The 20,467-nt window shown below is 40.8% G+C and overlaps 1 protein-coding gene across 1 annotated transcript in view; it reads left to right on the forward strand.

Annotated features, from left to right (window-relative positions):
- Vps53 (VPS53 subunit of GARP complex) overlaps positions 1-20,467 on the forward strand; it is a 134,546-nt gene that overhangs the window by 41,635 nt on the left and 72,444 nt on the right. Inside the window, exons 7-10 of the mRNA XM_070027427.1 lie at positions 1,230-1,349; positions 15,801-15,879; positions 19,441-19,584; positions 20,214-20,356. Of these exons, the coding sequence (XP_069883528.1) occupies positions 1,230-1,349; positions 15,801-15,879; positions 19,441-19,584; positions 20,214-20,356 (486 nt within the window). The remainder of the gene's footprint in view (positions 1-1,229; positions 1,350-15,800; positions 15,880-19,440; positions 19,585-20,213; positions 20,357-20,467) is intronic.

Consider the following 20,467-nt stretch of genomic DNA (forward strand, 5'->3'; position numbering starts at 1 on the left):
GTTATTAACTACTGAGTAGTAATCCAAAGCCTCCTTTACCAACATTCTAGTTCATCTCTGTGGTCTACCCCAGTCTTAGTGTGGTTCTGCATGTGGACAGAGAAACAGCATCTTCAAAGAAATATAAATATGGCAAGAGTGGAGGAGCAAGCTGAACCAAAGAGGAGGAGCAGCAGACTCTTTCCTAAGTTCTTCTATAGACAGTTGCCTGGGTAGCAGGGGGGTCATGGTCTATTCTGCAAGAAGTGATCAGTCAGGGGGCTGGGAAGGTGACTCAGTGGTAGAGCTCTTGCCTTGCATGCATAAGGCCCTGGGTTCAATTACTCAGCACCACATAAGCAAAAAGAAAAAAGCTGGAAGTGGTGCTGTGCCTCAAGTGGTAGAGCGCTAGCCTTGAGCCGAAGAGCTGAGGAACAGCGCCCAGGCCCAAAGTTCAGGCCCCATGACTGAACCCCCCCCCCCAAAAAAAAAGTGATCAGTCAGGACAGTAGGCCAGGGAGAATGGAAGAGTATTCTGTGTTAGCAGATAATGGTAGCAACATAACACCACCTTGGCTTGAACTTGCACCTCTCTCCAAATGCCTTTTAATGCAAAACCCAACCTTAATAAAATTTAGACCTAATAGTTTGTACTTCCTTGGCTGTATGTAACTGTTGAATTTATTCACATCATTTATTTAAACTTCACTAACCTAAGCAATAGGGCAAGTAGACATCTATGACATAAAATTACTGTCATTGGCTCAAAACCTACACATTTAATACGTAGAATGCATACAAATGTCCCTTGTTGTTTTCTAGAAAAATGCTGTTGTTGTCAGAGAGTAACATCATTATGCTGGTTGGTCTTTGAAAGTCCACTAGTCCTATACTACCCAATCCAAATCCAGGCTACCCAGATTCCCCTCTCCCACCCAATGAAGATCCATCACCCACACGTTCTTTTATAACCCCATATCACATAACTCATATTTTTATTGACAGTTTAATTCAACCCACTGTCGTTAGATACATACTGGATTCTCTCCACTAATGGGTGTAGTTACCTTGGGACCTGGGCCCAGTCTTATTTACTTTCTCCCCCAGTGAACACAGCACAATATTTATCAGCATTTGGTAAGTGTTTATTAAATCAAATTGATGTCTTTTAGAGCCAGAATAGATTTTTCTACATCTGCATCTTGTATCCTTAGTGTTTTTCTAGTTTTCAACTTCATATTTCCTTGCAGAGCCATGACCAGACGCAGACAGTATGGAGAAGTTGCTAATCTCCTTCAGGGTGTAATGAATGTTCTGGAACACTTCCATAAATATATGGGAATCCCACAGATCCGGCAACTTTCTGAAAGGTAAAACATCGTTGGAGAAAATTGTCTTTCTTAAAGGAAAGATGGTTCTAGGCTGTGCTTTGTCACTTAACTCAGTTTGTTCATTGTAGAGTTCTTTCTAGGAAGCAGCTCAGTGTTCTCTGGTCTTACTTTACACTGGCTTCTTTACTGTGTCAGATAGTTGCAGTTGTATGTGTATTTGACTCTCAGTTTTCCACTTGTGAAGGAAACTGTTTCTGTGAGTTCCTTGCAACAAACTACCACAACATGTGTTAGTCTAAAACAGTTACTTTGCTTAGGGACGTGGGACTGGCTTAGTGTGAACAGTTAGTCTATGCTCCATGCAGCATCAGTAAGGCAAATGAAGTGGGGCCTGTCGCACTCCCATGCCTGGCATCTTGTGCACACTATCATGTAGGGGCTCAGCTAGTCTATGAACTCAGATCCTATTTTCTTCCATGGGATTTTTGAACTTTCTCATGCCAGGATGGCTAGGTTCCAAGAATGAGCATCCAAAGAGACTGGCTTGCAAGTCACATAGTTTCATTTCTGCCATAGTCACAAGATAATCAAGATTCAGGAGGAAAGAATGTGTCTTCCCCTACCCTCCCTAATGAAAGGATGTAAAGTCAAATTGGTAAAAAGAGTATGTGGGAAGGGATATATGACTGTGCCTATTTTTAGAAGATGCTTTGTGCCTCTCGAACTTCAGAGATGACAAAATGATGACTTTCTCCCTAACGTTATTCTTTACACCATGGTTGAGTTTTTATCCTGGATTCAGATCCAATGGAAAGAAAAGTAGATGTGTAGAGAGAAGAAAGATGAGGATCCTAAAAGGGGATGTATTGGAAACACAGTGCCTATTTCTATTAGTAGTAGTAGTAGAAAGAGCACCAGAATATGATACAATGATGGACAAATCATTACCTTTCTTTTTTTTGGTTGGTCGTAGGGCCTGAACTCTGGGCCTGGACACTGTCCCTCAGCTCTTCAACTCAAGGCTAGTGCTCTACCACTTGAGCCACAGTGCCACTTACTGCTTTTTCTGCTATTGCATCCAAGGCAGGCACTACCACTGAGCTACCTTCCCAGTCCATCACTACCTTTCTTGAAGCACAGTACGTATGAAGAGGTGGCCTTTAACAGCACTTGTTTTTTAATCCTGTCTTCTTAGGAAGGCCTGACTGCTATAGGCTTCTAATCTAAAAAAAATTTTTTTGTACTATACAAGTAATACATATAAACACTTCCTTTTATTTAAAAAAGTCCAATATGCAGATAAAACATTTCCTTAAATTCCATTATTCTTCCTAGATGTAGTAACTATCATTAATGTAATGGATATCCCTCTAGATGTTATAATCTGCACTTTTATAAATCTGTAGTTCTGTTATGATATGTTCTTCTGATACTGCTTTTTGTTTTCAACCTCATAATGTATTTTAGGGCTTTTTTTCCACATCAGTATTTATAGACTTTGTGTTAGGTTTTTGTCACTGTGACAAATTTTTGAGAGAAACAACTTAAAGGAGAAAGGGTTTATTTTGGCTCATGGTTTCAGCTCATGATCCCTGGTCTTCATTCATTCTAGGCCCATGGTGAGGCAGAACATAATGGCAGGAACCACATAGTAGCGCAGAGTTGCTTACCTCATGGCAACCAGGAAGCAGAAGAATGCCTATACTAGCTGGCTTTCTCCTCCTTCCTCCTTTAGTTATTCTGGGCCCCATTCACAATAAGTCTTCTCCCTAGTTAATGCTCTCAAATACCCAGATATGTGCCTTATCAATCTAATCAAGGTGATAAGCAAGGATCTACCTCATTCTATGCATAGACTGTCATACTGCAAACCTCACAGATTGGTCATTTTCATATACCAGGACATTTATTTCTAATTTTAAAAGTATACCTCTTTTTACACATATAGAAATATTTTCTCTAGGGTATATTCTCTATTAAAGACTTATGTGTATTGAAAATTTTGATAGTCAGGCACCGGTGGCTCACGCCTATAATCCTAGCTACTCAGGAGGCTGAGATCTGAGGATCACAGTTCAAAGCCAACCCGGGCAGGAAACTCTGTGAGACTATTATCTCCAGTAAACCAAGCTTGAGCTGTGGCTCAAGCGGTAGAGCACTCGCCTTGAGCTGAAGAGCACAGGGAAAATGCCCAGGCCCAGAATTCAAACCCCATGACCTACAAAAAAAAAAAAAAAGAAAGAAAATTTTAATATAAGAATTACCCATTTGCCTTCAAAATAGAGATATATACTTATTGTACTATCTGTATAGCATGTAAGTGTCTATTTCCCCTTACTCTCAACAGATTTGATATTGTCAATTCTTTTCGTAAAATTTTCTGTTGTTTGTTTTATGCTAGTATTGGGGCTTGAATTTAGGACCACGAGCTCTCCTTGGTATTTTTTCACCCATGGTTGGTTCTCTAGCACTTGATCCATAGCTCTGCTGCTGGCTTTTTGCTGGTTAATTGGAGATAAGTCTTTCAGTTTGTCTGCCTGGATGGGCAGGAATCCTCAGATCTCAGTCTTCTGAGTAGCTAGGATCACAGACTTGAGCCAACAGTTTTTTTTTATCAATTAGTTGGAAGGAAAGGAATATATAGTTCTTTTAAATTTTCATTTGCTTAGGAACTAATGAGATTTTCGTTCTTTCCATTTGATGATTAGCCATTTACATTTTCTGTGTGAAGTGTCTGTTTATATCCTGGCTTATTAGTCTGTTGAGTTATTTATCCCTTTCTTACTGATAGGAAATCTCTATATATTCTGGATATGAATTCTCTTGTCAGATCTGAGTACATCTTTCTTGTAACTGTATTATCTATTTAGAGACAGGTCTTGACTACCCTTTCAACTTACTTTATGATAGAGTTCTACTTTCTTTTTTTTTAATCTTAAAAGTTGTGGTGAATCAGATTCCTTATAATAACCATTTTTGTTTGTTCATTTTTTGGCACTGGACCTTGCACACAAAAAATATATGATTTAGCCAGGTGCAGGTGGCTCACCCCTATAATCCTAGCTACTCAGGAGGCTGAGACCTGAGGATCACGGTTCAAAGCCAGCCGGGGCAGGAACATCTATGAGACTTTTTTTTGTGGGTTGTGGGGCTTGAACTCTGGGCCTGGGTGCTGTCCTTCAGCTCTTCAGCTCAAGGCTAGCACTCTACCACCTGATCCACAGCACCACCTCAGGTTTTTCTGAGTGGTTTATTGGAGATAAGAGTCTCACGGCCTTTCTTGCTCAGGCTGGCTTTGCACCTGGATCCTCAGATCCCAGCCTCCTAAGTAGCTAGGATTACAGGCGTGAGCCACCAGCGCTCAGCTTAGGAGACTCTTATCTCTAATTAACTACCAGAAAATGGGAAGTGGCACTGTGGCTCACCTTGAGCTGAAGAGCTCAGGGATAGCACCCAGGCCCAGTGTTCAAGCCCACGACTGACAAAGAAAAAAGAAAACATATGCTTTGCCACTGAGCTATATCCTCAGCCACATTTTAACCACTTATAAGAGTGCAGTTCAGGAAATGGTGCTGTGGCTCAAGTGGTAGGCTGCTGGCCTTGAGCTGAAGAGCTCAGGGACAGTATCCAGGCCCAGAGTTCAAGCCCCATGACCAACCAAAAAAAAAAGATTTGAAGAGTGCTGTTCAGTGGCAATTAAGTACATCATATTGTACAGCCATCACTACTATCTATTTCTGGAGCTTTTTCATCATTCCAAACAAACTAGGTACCAATTAAGCATTAACTCCTCATTTGTTTCTTTTTCTGTCTCTATGAATTTGCCTATTCTCATTACCTTATATAAATACAATCAAATAGTATTTCGTCCTTTTGTTTCTGGCTTATTTCACTTAAAATGCTGTTTTCAGATTCATTCATGTTTTACATGTGTCCAAATTCCATTCCTTTTAAGGCTGAGTGTTTCATTGTATGTATATTCCACAGGCTTTATCTGTTTGCCTGTTGATAGAGACTTGGTTGATGCCACCTTTATCTACTGTATTGCAAAATAGGCAAATCTGTGGCATTGTATTATTGCTGTCTACTAAAAGAAAGAAGCAGATGAGCTGATCTATTTTCATTTAATTTTCTTTTGCACTGAAAACATTTTGAGATTCAGGGCTGGAAGATGGCATTTATAGGATGTCTTTTTTATTGGTGTTGCTCTGTTCTTATTGTGTTTTTGACCTAAAGAGTTTTTTAAATTGTAAGAAAGAGTTCTCTTTATTTTCCTTTGAGTTGTCTTTGTAATATTTTTTCCCTAGTTTCTCCTTGTAGAATTCCTGTTACATGAATATTGGAACTTCTAAGTCTGCTGCCATCTTCTTATTTTTTTAAGGAAAAATATTTTCCGCCTCTTTATCCTTTTAGACTGAATTCTGAAAGAATTCCTCAACTCAGTTTTCCTGTTTTAATTTATTTGTCCCTTGTGCCCATTCTGCTATTTGGCCCATCTGTTGAACTTTTATTTAACAATCCAGTTTTTTAATTTCTAGGATTTTTAGCTGATTCTTCCAGGTCATAATAATACTCTCTGCATCTTTCAGAGAATGTAAATTGTTTGTGTTTATTTGCCTGTTTGTCTATCTTTTGATGTACGGTCTTTAGTTTGTTGCACATTGTGTCTCTCTTGGAAATAGCATTCTGTACATGCTTTGTGATTCTCAATTAACAACTTATTTTTTATCTTTAACCTTCTCTGTTAGTCTCATCAGAAATACACTTTACTGCCATCTGCTAATGGGGAAAAAGTGGGATATAGAGCTTAGCTAAGTATGCCGCACAGATATTTTTTTTTCTCTTGAGACAAGGTTTTGTTTTGTAGCCCAACCTGCCCTTGATTTGCAGTCCTGCCTCAACCTCATAAATTCTGGGATTAGAGTTGTTTGTCACACACTTCTGAAGAAAGGTAGGCTACCAGGTAGGTGTGCCAGAGACTGATCTTCTGGACTTGGGAGTCTTGAATGTTGTTGGCACCTCTATCTAATGCTGAGGTTCTCAGAACAAAGAGCCCATACTCACTGAGTGAGTGAGCATGCAAGGTAAAGATGCAGATGTCGATAGTGGCTTAGGTACCCTTGTGGCAGGGGTGAGCCCCAGGACCCTTCCTGCTCCTGGTATTCATCACTCCATGCCTTTCCTTTTTGGGAAGCTTTCTTAAGCATTGATTTCCTTCTTTAAGGAGTCCTCAGAGTGTCTAGTCTACTACCTTTTTTCTTACCTGGTTTTGGACTTTAACTCAGGTGGTTTTTTGGTATGTGTTTTTTGTTTTGTTTGTTTTGTTTGAAGCCAGAAAAGAAGGTTGCAACATGAGCTCAATCTGCCAAGGACCTATAAGGAATGTCTTGGCAGAGTATTAGGAAATCACCACCCTTTCCCTCATCCTTCCTAACCCCTTCACACTTAGAGCTGGCTTGTTGCCATATCAGAATGGGAAGAAAGCAGCCAAGAAAGCCCACGCATAGCACTTTATGAGTTATAAGAAAGAAAGACACTTGGATGGAGAAGGCAGACCTGCTCTCCATGAGTGGGGAAGAATGAGGAAGGCAGAGATGGCCTGTTTTCCCCATTCATTGAGTCTTCCCTTCATCTATCTAACAGGCATTTACTATGTACTTTCTATATCCTAGGCTCTGTGCTGGGGAACTGAAGGCATAAAGGTATAAAGGTAAATAAGAGTAAAGAGTCACAATTTTTGGATAGAGAAGAAAGAATAGAATGTCCTAACAGGAACTTATTAAGTTGAAAGGATAGTCAAAGACTTGCCTCTAAAATAGGCAATACAGTTATAGAAAAGATCTACTCAGCTCTCACAAGAGGACTGATAAATTATATATATATATATATATATATATATATATATATATATTTTTTTTTTTTTTTTTTTTTTTTTTTTTGTCGCTTGTGGGGTTTGAACTCTGGGGCTGGGCGCTGTCCCTGAGCTCTTCAGTTCAAGGCTAGCACTCTACCACTTGGGCCACAGTGCCACTTCCAGTTTTCTGAGTGGTTTATTGGAGATAAGAGTCTCATGGGCTTTCCTGCCTGAGGTGGTGTTGAACCGTGATCCTCAGATCTCAGCCTCCTGATAGCTAGGATTGCAGGCACGAGCCACCATCTCACAGCTTTTTTTTTTTTTTTTTTTTTTGTCGTGGGGCTTGAACTCTGGGCCTGGGCACTGTCCCTCAGTTCTTCAGCTCAAGGTGAGTGCTCTACCACTTGAGCCACAGTGCCACTTCTGGTTTTCTGGTGGTTTATTGTAGTTCAGAGTCTTATGGACTTTCCTGCCAGGCTGGCTTTGAGCCATGATCCTCAGATCTCAGCCTCCTGAGTAGCTAGAATTACAGGCGTGAGCCACCAGCCCCTGGTAACAGGATTGATATTCAGAATATATAGAGATTTCCTACAAATCAGTAAGAAAAGAATGAATAACTCAACAGACCAATAGGTCAGGCACATAAATAGGTACTTCATAGGAAACACAAATGGCTAATCATCAAACAGAATGCAAATCTCACTAGTTCCCAAGAAAATGAAAATTTTAAAGAACTGTATACATCCCTTTCCTTCCACCTGATTGATAAAAATGAAAACTGACGGTATCAAGTCTGTGAAGCGTATGAACAACTAAGAACTCACGTATGATATAGATGGTATGATTGATAGATAATAGCCATTTTGGAAGGCAAATGGAGATAGAACCCAAGTCCTCTGTGAATACTAAGCACTCATTCTCTTTCCCTGAGCTACATCCTCAGTCCCATTAGACACTTGTCTTTTCAAATGTTTTTTGATCCACAGTTGATGTGATTAATAGAGACCTATAGGTGTAATTTCTTTAACCCATTCGTCTATCAGTGGGCGCTTAGGTTGTGTCTGCATCTTGGCTATTGTGAACAGTATTGTTATGAACCTGGGAGGGCAGAAATCTGTGATTCTGGGTGTTGCTTTCATTTCCTTTAGGTATAGACCTGAAGAAGGGATTGGTGGGTCCTATAGTTCTTTTGCTTTTAATTTACTATTTTCCCATAATGGCTGCATCAATTTACATTCCTATCAGTGGTATACAAGTGTTCTAATCCCTATACTCTATTAACACTTACCTTTTGTCTTTTTATTTTTTTTACTTTTTTTTTTGGTTTTTTTTTTTTTTTGAGGGAAAGCTGGGCGCTGTCCCTCAGCTCTTCAGCTCAAGGTTAGCGCTCTACCACTTGATTTACAGCGCCACTTCTGGCTTATTTCTTTTTGCTTATGTGGTGCTAAGGACTCGAACCCAGGGCCTCAGGCATGCAAGGCAAGCGCTCTACCACTGAGCCACCTTTCCAGCCCCACCTTTTGTCTTTTTAATAGTTATCCTAATGAGTATCAAGTAATATCTGATTGGAGCTTTTATTTACATTTCCCTGATGATTTTTTTTCACATATTCTTTCAGTCTTTTTTAGCCCTGTTTGGGGAAAATGTCTATTCATGTCTTTTGCCCACTTAATTTTTTTTTGTGCTGTTGAGTTATGTGAGTTCCTTTTATGGTGGGTTGGACATTCACACTTTTTCAGATATGGTTCCCAAATATTTTGCCCCCTTTTATTTGGGGGATTATTTTCTTTGCTATGCAGAAACTTTTTCGTGTGATGTGGTTGCACTGGTTTATTTTACTTTTGCTCCCTGTGCTTCTTGTGTGCTCTTTACCTTTTTTTAAATAACATTTTCCAAAGATAGACTTTTATAAATTTGAAGAAACTTTATGATCAGAGTTAGAATGACAGTCCATTTAAAATAAGAGAACACAGTATCCTCTCAATATCGAGTCCTCCAAACATATATTACATGTGGAGTACAAACATACATTAACATGTAGAGCTGAAAATGCATGAGGATTTACTTTTTTAGTTCACACCTTCTTTGCAATACATTTTTTTAAGTTTTACTCAGAATCTGCTCCTTAAGTAGTACTCAAAAAGAATGTACCGGGCGCTGGTGTCTCACACCTGTAATCCTAACTACTCAGGAGGCTGAGATCTGAGGATCGAAGTTTAAGGCCAGCCATGGCAGGAAAGTCTGTGAGACTCTTATCTCCAATAAACCACCAGAAAACCAGAAGTGGTGCTGTGGCTCAAGTGGTAGAGTGCTAACTTTGAGCTGAAGAGCTGAGGGACAGCACCGAGGCTCAGTGTTCAAGCCCCATGACCGATCCAAAAAAAGAATGCAAGATGAGAAAGCTTATTTTCAGTGTTTGACTACAATAGTTTTTAGAGGTGCTAAAAGTTTGAGAAATGTCCAGACTTCTTATTTTTAGCATCATTTCTGGTGAATTTTCCTCCCTGTTTACATAGCAATGGTAGAACCATCTGGAAGTGATAGGGAGAGTTGTTTGCATGGAGGGAGGAGAAAGGCAGGAGAGTTACGCCCTATGCATTGCTGCAGTTTAACCTAATATCTTGCTGTCTATAAATTGTAGAAGTCACAAGGAAAGTTGCATTTTAAAGTCTTTGCCTGCACATTTGAAATACGAAGTTCATGGGTCTTGATTGGCTATTTCTTCCAACTACCCTCTGGCAGTGCTTAAATGTTTAATGTAGCATTGAAGGAAAGATTTTTTTTCTTTAGTATCTTTATATTTCAAATCCTCTTGGCTTAAGCATGTTCATGAAAGCAAATGTTTCTAGTCAGTTAGTATTTCCTGAGAAAGAATGGAATATTTTGCAGTGATTTATTTTGAAAACCTTGAACTAAAATGTATTTTTCAGAACTATGCCTAACGTCTCAAAAGGGAGAGAAGCTTGGCAGGTTGAGGTGGGTGGGTAGGAGAAGTTGGGGGAGGGAGGAATGGTGGTCATATGGAGTAGTGAAAAAAAAGCTGAACTAGAGAATGGACAGGCCTATCTGGCTGCTTGACAAGTTCTTTCTTGGCCTCTTTTTCAGTTTAAACTGTGAGAACTCTCCTATCTTTGGTGATCTCAAAAGCATTCTTTGGAATCCTCCAAATTAAAAGCATCCCTCAGAATGCTCCAAGTTTTTAGGCTGAGGTTCTTTATAATGTCTGTTGGAAATTCCATACCTGGCTGGCTACATAGTCATTCTGTTCAGCATGGACTGTGTATTTGGAAGTTCAGTTATTTATTTGGAAACTGTTGAGGGTATTTCCTTTGGGATTGTCACTCACAAGACCAAGTGTCAGGGTTACTTGCTTATAAATGCCAAGATATTTTCCACAATTTAGTGTCCCTCTGCCACTATTCCTTATGAAAAACCAATAACAAATTGAGGGAAAGGCATCTTTAGACAAACCCTGATGTCATATAGGACTGAGGATACCAGAGACCACTTTTGTTTTCTGGGCAGGGAAATGAATCTACTTTTACTAGGACTAACCAACTTTGGGTAACTATCATACAACAGAACAGACGGACCTTCTTTGGATGCTAGGAGAATTTTTTTTTTCATGATTTGAACTCAGGATATTGTACTTGCTAGGCAGACTTTACTACTTGAGCCATACCCTGAAGGAAAAATACTTAAATCTCTTCTGTTCTCTTTTAATTGTGGAATAACTAGGAAATCGTGGTATTTTAACTCATGTATTTGCTCTGCTGAAAGTCTTCTTTGATCTGTCATCTCTTTGCAGTAGGGCCTTTTCTTTGTTAGAAGTTCTAAACCAGGGAAGAATAAGAACTGATAAATATTCTTTTAAGTCTCTTGACCTATTTCTAGCATCCTGTTTAGGCTATTGATTGTTGTCTTAGTTTTTATCACTGTGATAAAATATCTGAGGGAAAAACAAAACTACTTAAAAGGAAGAGGGACTGGGAATGTGGCTTAGTGGTAGAGTGCTTGCTTAGCATGCACGAAGCTCTAGGTTCAATTCCTTAGTACCACATAAACAGAAAAAGCTGGAAACAGCCCTGTGGCTCAAGTGGTAGAGTGCTAGCCTTGAGCAAAAGAAGCTCAGGGAGAGTGCCTAGGCCCTGAGTTCAAGCCCAGGACTGGCCAAAAAAAAAAAAAAGAGGAAGAATTAGCTGGGTGCTAATGCCTTACACCTGTAATCCTAGCTACTCTCTGTGATCTGAGGATCACAGTTGGAAGCCAGCCCAGGCCTGAAAGTGCAGGAGACTCTTATCTCCAATTAATCTGGAAGTATTGCTATAGCTCAAGTGGTGGAGTGCTAAACTTGAGCAAAAGGAGCTTAGGGACTGTGCGCAGGCTAGAGTTCAAGGCCCAGGACCAGCAAGGAAAAAAAAAAAAAAAAAGGATGAGGATTTACTTTGGCTTAAAGTTTCAGAGGTTTCAGGCAATGGCCACTGAGCTGTCACTTCTGGCTGGGCCCATGTATTGTCAAACGGACATCACTTCAGGGAGCATAGGTAGGCACTAAAAAATGACAGGATGTGGGGAGTAGAGGAGGGTTGAAGGGTCCAGGACAAAATATACCCTTCCAGGGAATGCCTTCTCCTGTGGTCAGCTTCTTCCCATTAGGCCAGCAGATTATGAATCCATCCACAAATTAATTCATTGAGAAACTAAGTGCCCACAAGATCCAGTCACCTCTCAAGAGTACCACCAGCTGGGGACCAAGCTTTTAACACATGAGCTTTTTAGGGAGATACTTTATATCTAAGCCAATAGTTGTAAAACCTATAGTTGATATGCCATCCTGAAAATTCCTGTGGTTTGTGTTGATAGATACCAGCCGTAATATGTACAAGGGAGTGGTTGTTCTTTTTTTTGTTGTTTTTTTGTTTTTTGTTTTTTTTGGGGGGGTCCGGACGTGGGGCCTGAACTCTGGGTCTGGGCGATGTCCCTCAGCTCTTCAGCTCAAGGCTAGCGCTCTACCACTTGAGTCACAGCGCCACTTCCGGCTTTTTTCTTTTTGTTTATGTGGTGCTAAGGAATCGAACCCAGGGCCTCATGCATGCAAGGCAAGCGCTCTACCACTGAGCCACCTTCCCAGCCTGTGGTTGTTCTTTCTCATGGGTCTCCATGAGAAACAGTATACTACTGGAAGCCTTTATAGGCACAACTTATTATTCTGTCCCAGCAATTATACATCCTACTTGGGGCTACCTGTAAAGATGAATGCTGTTGCCAGCTAACAGAAGAACTTGAGTGTTGGGGAATAATCACTGCCAGAAAGGACACTGAAAGACATCTAGAACAGGCCTCTGTCCTCACCCTTGTGTGTTTCACAACAGTTCTTAGTTGTGGCCCATAAAAATGAAGTGACATTACATGCGGTTCACTGACGATATAGCTACATCTAGCCTGTCACAATAAGGATTCTGAACATAAGCTGAAGACCTTATAAATCGGAGCCTGGTAATTCCCTGCCTTTTGTACGAAGACAGCACCAAGCCTTATTGTGGGTTCTGGTTGTTCTCTCAGTCCTCAGTGTCAGACTTGAGCAATATCATAGAGATTGGGAGTGGTGGAAGAGGCATGGAGGTGACAGAGACAGAGCTGGGCTCACTGAAGTCATTGCGGTGGTCAGCAGCCCTGAGTACATGACTGACTACTTCTAGCCAGGGCTGACACCTTTTCTGTAGGAATAGTTCCCCTGGCTGAGAAAGAGCTGATACTCTATAAGTTTCCAAGAACAGGGTAGGATCTGAGGGCCTGAGCCTGTGGAAGCAACATGGTATTATCATGGGACATAGCTGCTGGCTCATTCTTTGGGAGTTGCAAGATGCCTGAGGTAAAGTTTTATGGAAGCACATTCTTTTCTCCATCAGAATTCATACTGGTGGGGTACTGGTGGTTCATGCCTGTAATCAGGAGGCTGATAGGAGGATCGTGGTTCAGACCCATCCAAGTCAGCAAGACTCTTATCTCCAGTTAACCACCAGACAATCAGAAGTGGAGCTGTGGCTTGAGGCGGTAGAGCACTAGCCTCAAGAAGAGCTTAGGAACAGTGCTCAGACCCTGAGTTCAAGTCCCATGACCAAAAAACAAACAAACAAAAGAATTCATAGTGAAGGGGAGTTTCCCATTCATTGTCTGTTGAATGTATTGGGGTGGGCAGCCCTGATTCTGATGGGGTAGGGACTATTCTAGCACAGTTTTATCTTGAAAACTGGCTTAAGGGGATGTAAACACAACTATATAAAGTACTTGAAAACGTTTTGCAGGTAGTGGAAAAATCCTGGAAAGTATTTGGAATAAAGCATAATTATAACAGGATAAAACATATTGTTCTAGGTCATGCCTATCCCCTCACTAACAAAATCCTATCAGGTTGCCAGGTATTCTGTAGTAGCCAAAGAAATTGTGGTTTTGAGTTGTTCGCTATTTCTAGAAACTTCATAAAGTTAATCCAGAAATAGCAGGGTGGAGACCAACCTAGGAAGCATGCTATTTTGTGGTGCTTTTAGCAAAGGTAAGTATTTGCCTCAGGATCAGAAAATTACCAGCTGCCTCAGAGCTGGGTGGGCAGCTGGAGGAGAACTTGAAGGACAGAACTGACGAGTTGCAGGCGTGTTATGTACTTCTAGCTGCTTCTTCTCTCTCATTCAAGCCAACAAATATTTCTGAGTACCTGTGTAGACTACCATTAAATATTATCCTCTCTTTGCTAACTAGTTGTTCTTGCAATTCAGTCTTCCTGTTCACAGTCTCTTGAACTTAAATCTTTATTTAGTGGCCTTTCTTCTTGATGAACAGTTCATTCCTTTGATCATTGGGTGCTTTAAAAATAATTTAGAAGCCGGGCATCGGTGGCTCACACCTGTAATCTTAGTTACTCAGGCTGAGATCTGAGGATCATGGTTCAAAGCCAGCCCAGGCAGGAAAATCTGTGAGACTTTTTTGTTTTGTTTTATTTGGGGTCCAGTCGTGGGCCTGAACTCTAAGCCTGGGCACTGCCCCTCAGCTCTTCAGCTCAAGGCTAGCACTCGACCACCTGAGTCACAGTGCCACTTACGGCTTTTTTTTTTTTTTTTTTTTTTTTTTTGCTTATGGGTGCTGAGGAATTGAACCCATGGCCTCAAGCATGCAAGGCAAGCGCTTTACCACTGAGCCACCTTCCCAGCCCTGTGAGACACTTAGCTCCAATAAAAACCACTAGAAAATTGGAAGTGGTGTAGTGGCTCAAGTGGTAGGGTGCTAGCCTTGAGCTGAAGAGCTGAGGGGCAGCACCCAGGCTTAGAGTTCAGGCCCACGACCGGACCCCAAATAAAACAAAACAACAAAAAGAGTCTCACAGATTTTCCTGCCTGGGCTGGCTTTGAACCATGAGCTGAGGGACAGTCCCCAAGCCCAGAGTTCAAGTCCTATGACAGACAAAAAAAAAAAAAAAAATAGAGAGCATTCTTTTTGTTCATTTGCTTAAAGGCTAATTTATGGTCCTGTGTTTGGTTTCTGGGTTAAAACACACACACAAAAAAAAACAATTCCACCATGAAGCAATCTGTTACCCTCTTCCTATTCTGTATCCTGTGGAGTAGGAAAGTAGTTTTATACCTGTAATCCAGAACGGATTGATGTTTGATCGGGTGCTGCTGTACAACATTTTCCTGAAGCTCAGTGAAACTTAACTATGCTCAATAAAAAAAAAAAAAAAAAAAAGACAAAAAAACAAACTTTTTATTTGCCAGTCCTGGGCCTTGAACTCAGGGCCTGGGCACTGTCCCTGAGCTGCTTTTGCTCATGGCTAGCACTCTACCACTTGAGCCACAGCACCATTTCCAGCTTTTTCTATTTATGTGGTACTGAGGAATCAAACCCAGGGCTTCATACATGTTAGACAAGCATTCTATCACTAAGCCACATTCCCAGTTTCTCAATGAATTTTTTTTTTTGGCGGGGGGGTCAGTTCTGGGTCTTGAACTCTGGGCCTGGGCGCTGTCCTTCAGCTCTTCAGCTCAAGGCTAGCGCTCTACCACTTGAGCCACAGCACCACTTCCCCTCAATGAAATTTTGTAGAGATTAACATATAGATAGATAGATAGATAGATAGATAGATAGATAGATAGATAGATAGATAGATATCACAGCAGGCGAGGAGTAGTCTAGAACTATGAGGATTAGAAAAGCCAGGTACCTGTGATCTGAGGATTGCTATTTGAAGCCAGATTGGGCAAGAAAGTCCATGAAACTCTTGCCTCTAATTTACCACCAAAAAACTGGAAGGGGAGCTATGGCTCAAGTGGTAGAGTGCTAGCTTTAGCAAAAAAGCCCAGGGATAGCACCCAGACCCTGAGTTCAAGCCCCAGGACTGGCACAAAAAAGAAAAATAAAACAACTACCACCAACAACAACAGAAAATTTATGCTGAGAATAAATCAGAGTCTAGGATCCTAGTCCTAAATCTGCTACTATCTAGTGTGTGACTTTCTTTATCTAGCTGTACAGCTGTAGGTGATGGCCTGGCTGATCTCTAAAGACTTAAACATTTCCAACCCCTTTATATGTACATATTCGAAAATTATTTTGAGCATTAATATGTTCCCTTTTCCACACAGAGTGAAGGCTGCTCAGACAGAGTTAGGACAGCAAATCTTGGCAGATTTTGAAGAAGCTTTTCCTTCCCAGGGCACCAAGGTATTGTTTTGCATTTTCCCTGCAGGCTTTAGATATTATCCCCATCTTCTCCATGGTTCATGGTCACTACAGTAGTCCTTTAAGCATATTCCAAAAGTTTGCTGGCAGTGGCAAATCTGTTTCCTGACAGTTGAAGTTAATGAGACCACCCTTTATTTTAAATATCCCAAAACAATGTCATCTCAGCATCGAAAAATAAGGAATTGTTTTGGTTTAATTTATATATGTCAAACCTTATATTCTGTCTGTCCTGTAAAGTCGTCTTTTTATTTTAACACGGCTATATTTAAATTTTTCAAAAGTCTTCAAGCCACAATGTTTTTTTAGGATTGTTATATAACTTACTGGTTTCAGTTTGGTGAAAACTACTGGGAAGAGTATCGGGGGCTTATGTAACTCTCAGATCCACAGGAGAAACTCATTTTTAGTGATCAAAATCCTGGTCTTCAAAATTAATGCCTACTTTGATCACTTGTGGTATGGCTATTTGTGTTTGTTCGCAAAGCCTCAAAGCTTTCATTTGTGAGCTGTTGTTTCTACTTGTCACATCTCTACTCTCTCTCTCTTGGCTGTCACTGTGCTGGGCAACTGCTATTAACTCCATCTTTCACAGCCTTGTAGCAGATGTCATTCTAATCCTTCTCATGTGTCAGTGTGGGCAGAAAGCTCAGAAGAGTTTCTTCTCTATTCATCAAGCTATTTCAATAAAGAGAACCCTTGAAGGTAGAGGTGAATTGAAGCATCCAGGTCAGCAGCATTCCTCACTCTGTTTTGTGGGTGGAGATGAGGATATATATTCACTTAGGAGCCAAGGCTCATTTCCTGGATCTGCTCTATAATTCAATAACTGGAAATATTTTCAACTAAAAGAAACGTAGGAAGTTGTTGTTGGTGGTTGCTCTAGGTTCAGGAGATTACTTTCTTTCTTTCTTTCTTTTTTAAAATTTTACCAGTCCTGTGGCTTGAACTCAGAGCCTGGACACTGTCCTTGAGTTGCTTCTTCTTCTTCTTCTTTTTTCACTTATGGCTAGCGCTTTACAACTTGAGCCATAGCTCTGCTTCTGGCTTTTTGGTAGTTAATTGGAGATAAGAGTCCTAGCACCCAGCTGGGAGATTATGTTCTATAGGAAACTTGCTCCTGATTTTAATGTCTTCTTATTTTGTGGCTGATTGCTAATAAGCAGGAATTTATTTGTGAAGTACTTTTTTTTTTTTTTTTTTTTTTTTGTCGGTCGTGGGGCTTGAACTCTGGGCCTGGGCGCTGTCCCTCAGCTCTTCAGCTCAAGGCGAGCGCTCTACCACTTGAGCTACAGCGCCACTTCCGGTTTTCTGGTGGTTTATTGGAGATAGGAGTCTCATGGTCTTTCTTGCCCGGGCTGGCTTTGAACCGCGATCCTCAGATCTCAGCCTCCTGAGTAGCTAGGATTACAGGCGTGAGCCACCAGCGCCCGGCTAGTACTTTTTTTTTTTAAGAATCTCATCTTCCTAAGTCCCTGGTGTACCTCAGGGAGGGAGTATCTGTTGGAAAACCATTATTTTTTTTGGCCACAGAGAAAACCAAGGTCAGAAAAATAAGGAAGTATTTATTGTAAGTCTGATTGTGAACATTAGGCTCTTTCTAGACCAATCTGCTTTCCTATGCTCTACTATCCCAGACCACTTCAGAAAGTTTCAGAAGATGTGAATGAAGACCATCTTTCATTATTTAACCATGGCCTACTTTATAAGTTTTCTCCCAGATTCCACCAAGTCAGGTGAAGTTAAATACTGTTCTTTAATGCTCTACTTCCCTTTTTTAAAAAAAAGTTGTAAAGATGATATACACAGGGGTTACAGTTACATAAGTAAGATAATGAGTACATTTCTTTTTGAATAGTGTTACTCCCTCCCTCATTTTCCTCTGCTTTCCCTCTCCGCTCTTGACTCCCCTACCCACTTCCCCTTTCTCTGGCTCAGTGACTGACTTTATTGTTATTGCTGTTAACTTTTCTTAAAGGTTTTGTGTTTCTGTTTGCAAATGGAATCAAGATGCTCAAAATATATTTCCATCTTTTTCATAAATGAATTTTTTTTTTGGTCGGTCATGGGGCTTGAACTCTGGGCCTGGGCACTGTCCCTCAGCTCTTCAGCTCTAGGCCAGTGCTCTACCACTTAAGCCACAGAGCCACTTCCCATTTTCTGGTGGCTAATTGGAGATGAGAATCTCAACAGACTTTCCTGCCCAGGCTGACTTTGAACTGCAATCCTCAGATCTCAGCCTCCTGAGTAGCTAGGATTACAGGCATGAGCCATTGGTACCTGGCTTCGTAAATGAAATTTTTTAAATTTGTAGGATTTGGCCTCCATGCCTTCTCTATCAGATCAAACAAATGCATCCAGATTCCAGAGCTGAGCAGCCATTGTGGTAGCCTAAGGTCTACTCAGTCTGGAACAGGTTGCATGTTAACAGTTAAGGTCTCCAGCAGCTGACCAGACACTTGTGAAACACTTGGGCTTTAATTTAGGTAGGTAACATTAGCCAGAATTGGCCAAAATTAATAATAATATTGAAGATCCAGAAGAACCATATCCTAATTCAATCCCATTATTTTTCAGATGATATTGAGCAACTTCTCCAAAGCTAGGGGACTATTTAGCTCAGTCATGAATAAATTCCAGATGTTCTTTGTATCAGCAAGACCTCATTCACCACATTTGTTCATTTGTTCACTTAACATACAGAAAGGCTCAGTGAGATGGAATTATCTTTGGTTGTAACAGAGACTTCCATCATGATGCATCCTTGCAGCCCCAGTTCTCTACCACTGTTCTTTTCAGTATTACAACTTTGGTCAGCTGGGTTGTTGACTATCAGTGAAACAGGCTGATGTGTGAGCATCTGGTTTTTGCTTTGTTTATTTTGTTCTTTTGTGTGTGCCAATCCTTGGGCTTGAACTCAAATCTTGGGCACTGTCTCTTCGCTTCTTTGCCTAAGGCTAGTACTCTACCGCTTGAGCCATAGTTCCACTTCTGGCTGTTTTGGTAGTTTAATTGGTAATCATAGACTTTCCTGCCTGGGCTGGCTTCCAACTGTGATTCTCAGATCCCCAACCTCCTGATTAGCTTGGATTGCAGGTAGAATGAGTCACTAGTCTCCAGTCTGGTTTTGTTTTAAAGCTAACCACCTTGTTTGAGCTTTTAAGAACAAGAAAGGTAGAGTTTGTTAGGGAAAGTGGTACAACAGAGTTTCTAACACTGCTTCTAGCGCTCTGCTTTTTTAAGCCTCTCTCATTTTTGCTATTCAGATGGCAAGATTTTCTGTGATCCTAGTTGGTCCTGTTTTCTACAATGTCTCACTGCTAATCACAGAGTAATTTTATGTTGGCTACTGTGAGACTATTTTAATATTCTTTCACTAAGGAGCAAGTAACTAAAATATCCATATACAGTAGAAAGAATGAGTGTCCAGGGAGAGGGAGTAATAACAATAAGAGAAAAATAAGAAGCAGCAGCTGTCAGAAACTGTGATATTTAAAGGTCATTTCTGATGTTTGAACTGGTGTGTGTTGTTTATTTTACTAGAGGCCAGGTGGACCCAGCAATGTCCTGCGAGATGCGTGTTTGGTTGCTAATATTTTGGACCCCAGAATCAAACAAGAAATCATCAAAAAGTTTATTAAACAGCATCTGTCAGAGTATCTGGTACTTTTTCAAGAAAACCAAGATGTAAGTACTGACCAGATGAGGTCTGATGTAGCACTTGAATTTTATTGAGAAACAAATGCTTTCAAACCTACTGGTCTATGCTTTGTTACTACAACTGAGTGATAATGCTAATTGTTAAACAGTGAATTGTAGGGGCTATAGTTACAGGTCAGTGCTTCTGAACCATGTTGAGATCACTGTCCTTTTGGAAAAAAATCTCCTGCCCAGCAAAGTGCACCTATACATAAACCTTTTCTGGAAATTTATAGACCAATGTTAGATCCTAGGTTAAAAACCTCTGGTTTGGGGCTGGGAAGTGGCTCAGTGGTAGAGCGCTTGCCTTGCACACATGAGGCCCTGGGTTCGATTCCTCAGCCCCACATAAGCAAAAAGAAAAAAGCCGGAAGTGGCGCTGTGGCTCAAGTGGTAGAGCACTAGCCTTGAGCTGAAGAGCTGAGGGACAGTGCCCAGGCCCAGAGTTCAGGCCCCACTACTGGACCCAAAAAAAAAACAACCCAAAAAAACAAAAAAACCTCTGGTTCAAGTAAATAAGGGTAGCTTTTTCTTGGTCTATGTTTTTTGCTTGTTTGACTAAACCATCATCGCTATTTCTAAATACTGGGGTGGTTTTCATTCCCTACCTTCCTGAGGTCGCCTGGCTAGACAAAATTGATAGACGATATGCCTGGGTGAAACGCCAGCTTGTGGATTATGAAGAGAAATATGGCCGGATGTTTCCACGGGAGTGGTACATGACTGAGAGAATTGCCGTAGAATTTTGCCATGTGACAAGGTAAATTGCAACTCACTGTTGGTTCTGGTGCTGATTAAGGTTTCAGAATCAGTCTTCTGGTTCTACCATTTCCTGTAGATTGGACACCACTACCAGATTGCATGAAATTCT

This window comes from Dipodomys merriami, unplaced genomic scaffold, assembly GCF_024711535.1.
Source record: "Dipodomys merriami isolate MVZ:Mamm:240054 unplaced genomic scaffold, mDipMer1.0.p SCAF_19, whole genome shotgun sequence".
Lineage (NCBI taxonomy): Eukaryota > Metazoa > Chordata > Mammalia > Rodentia > Heteromyidae > Dipodomys > Dipodomys merriami.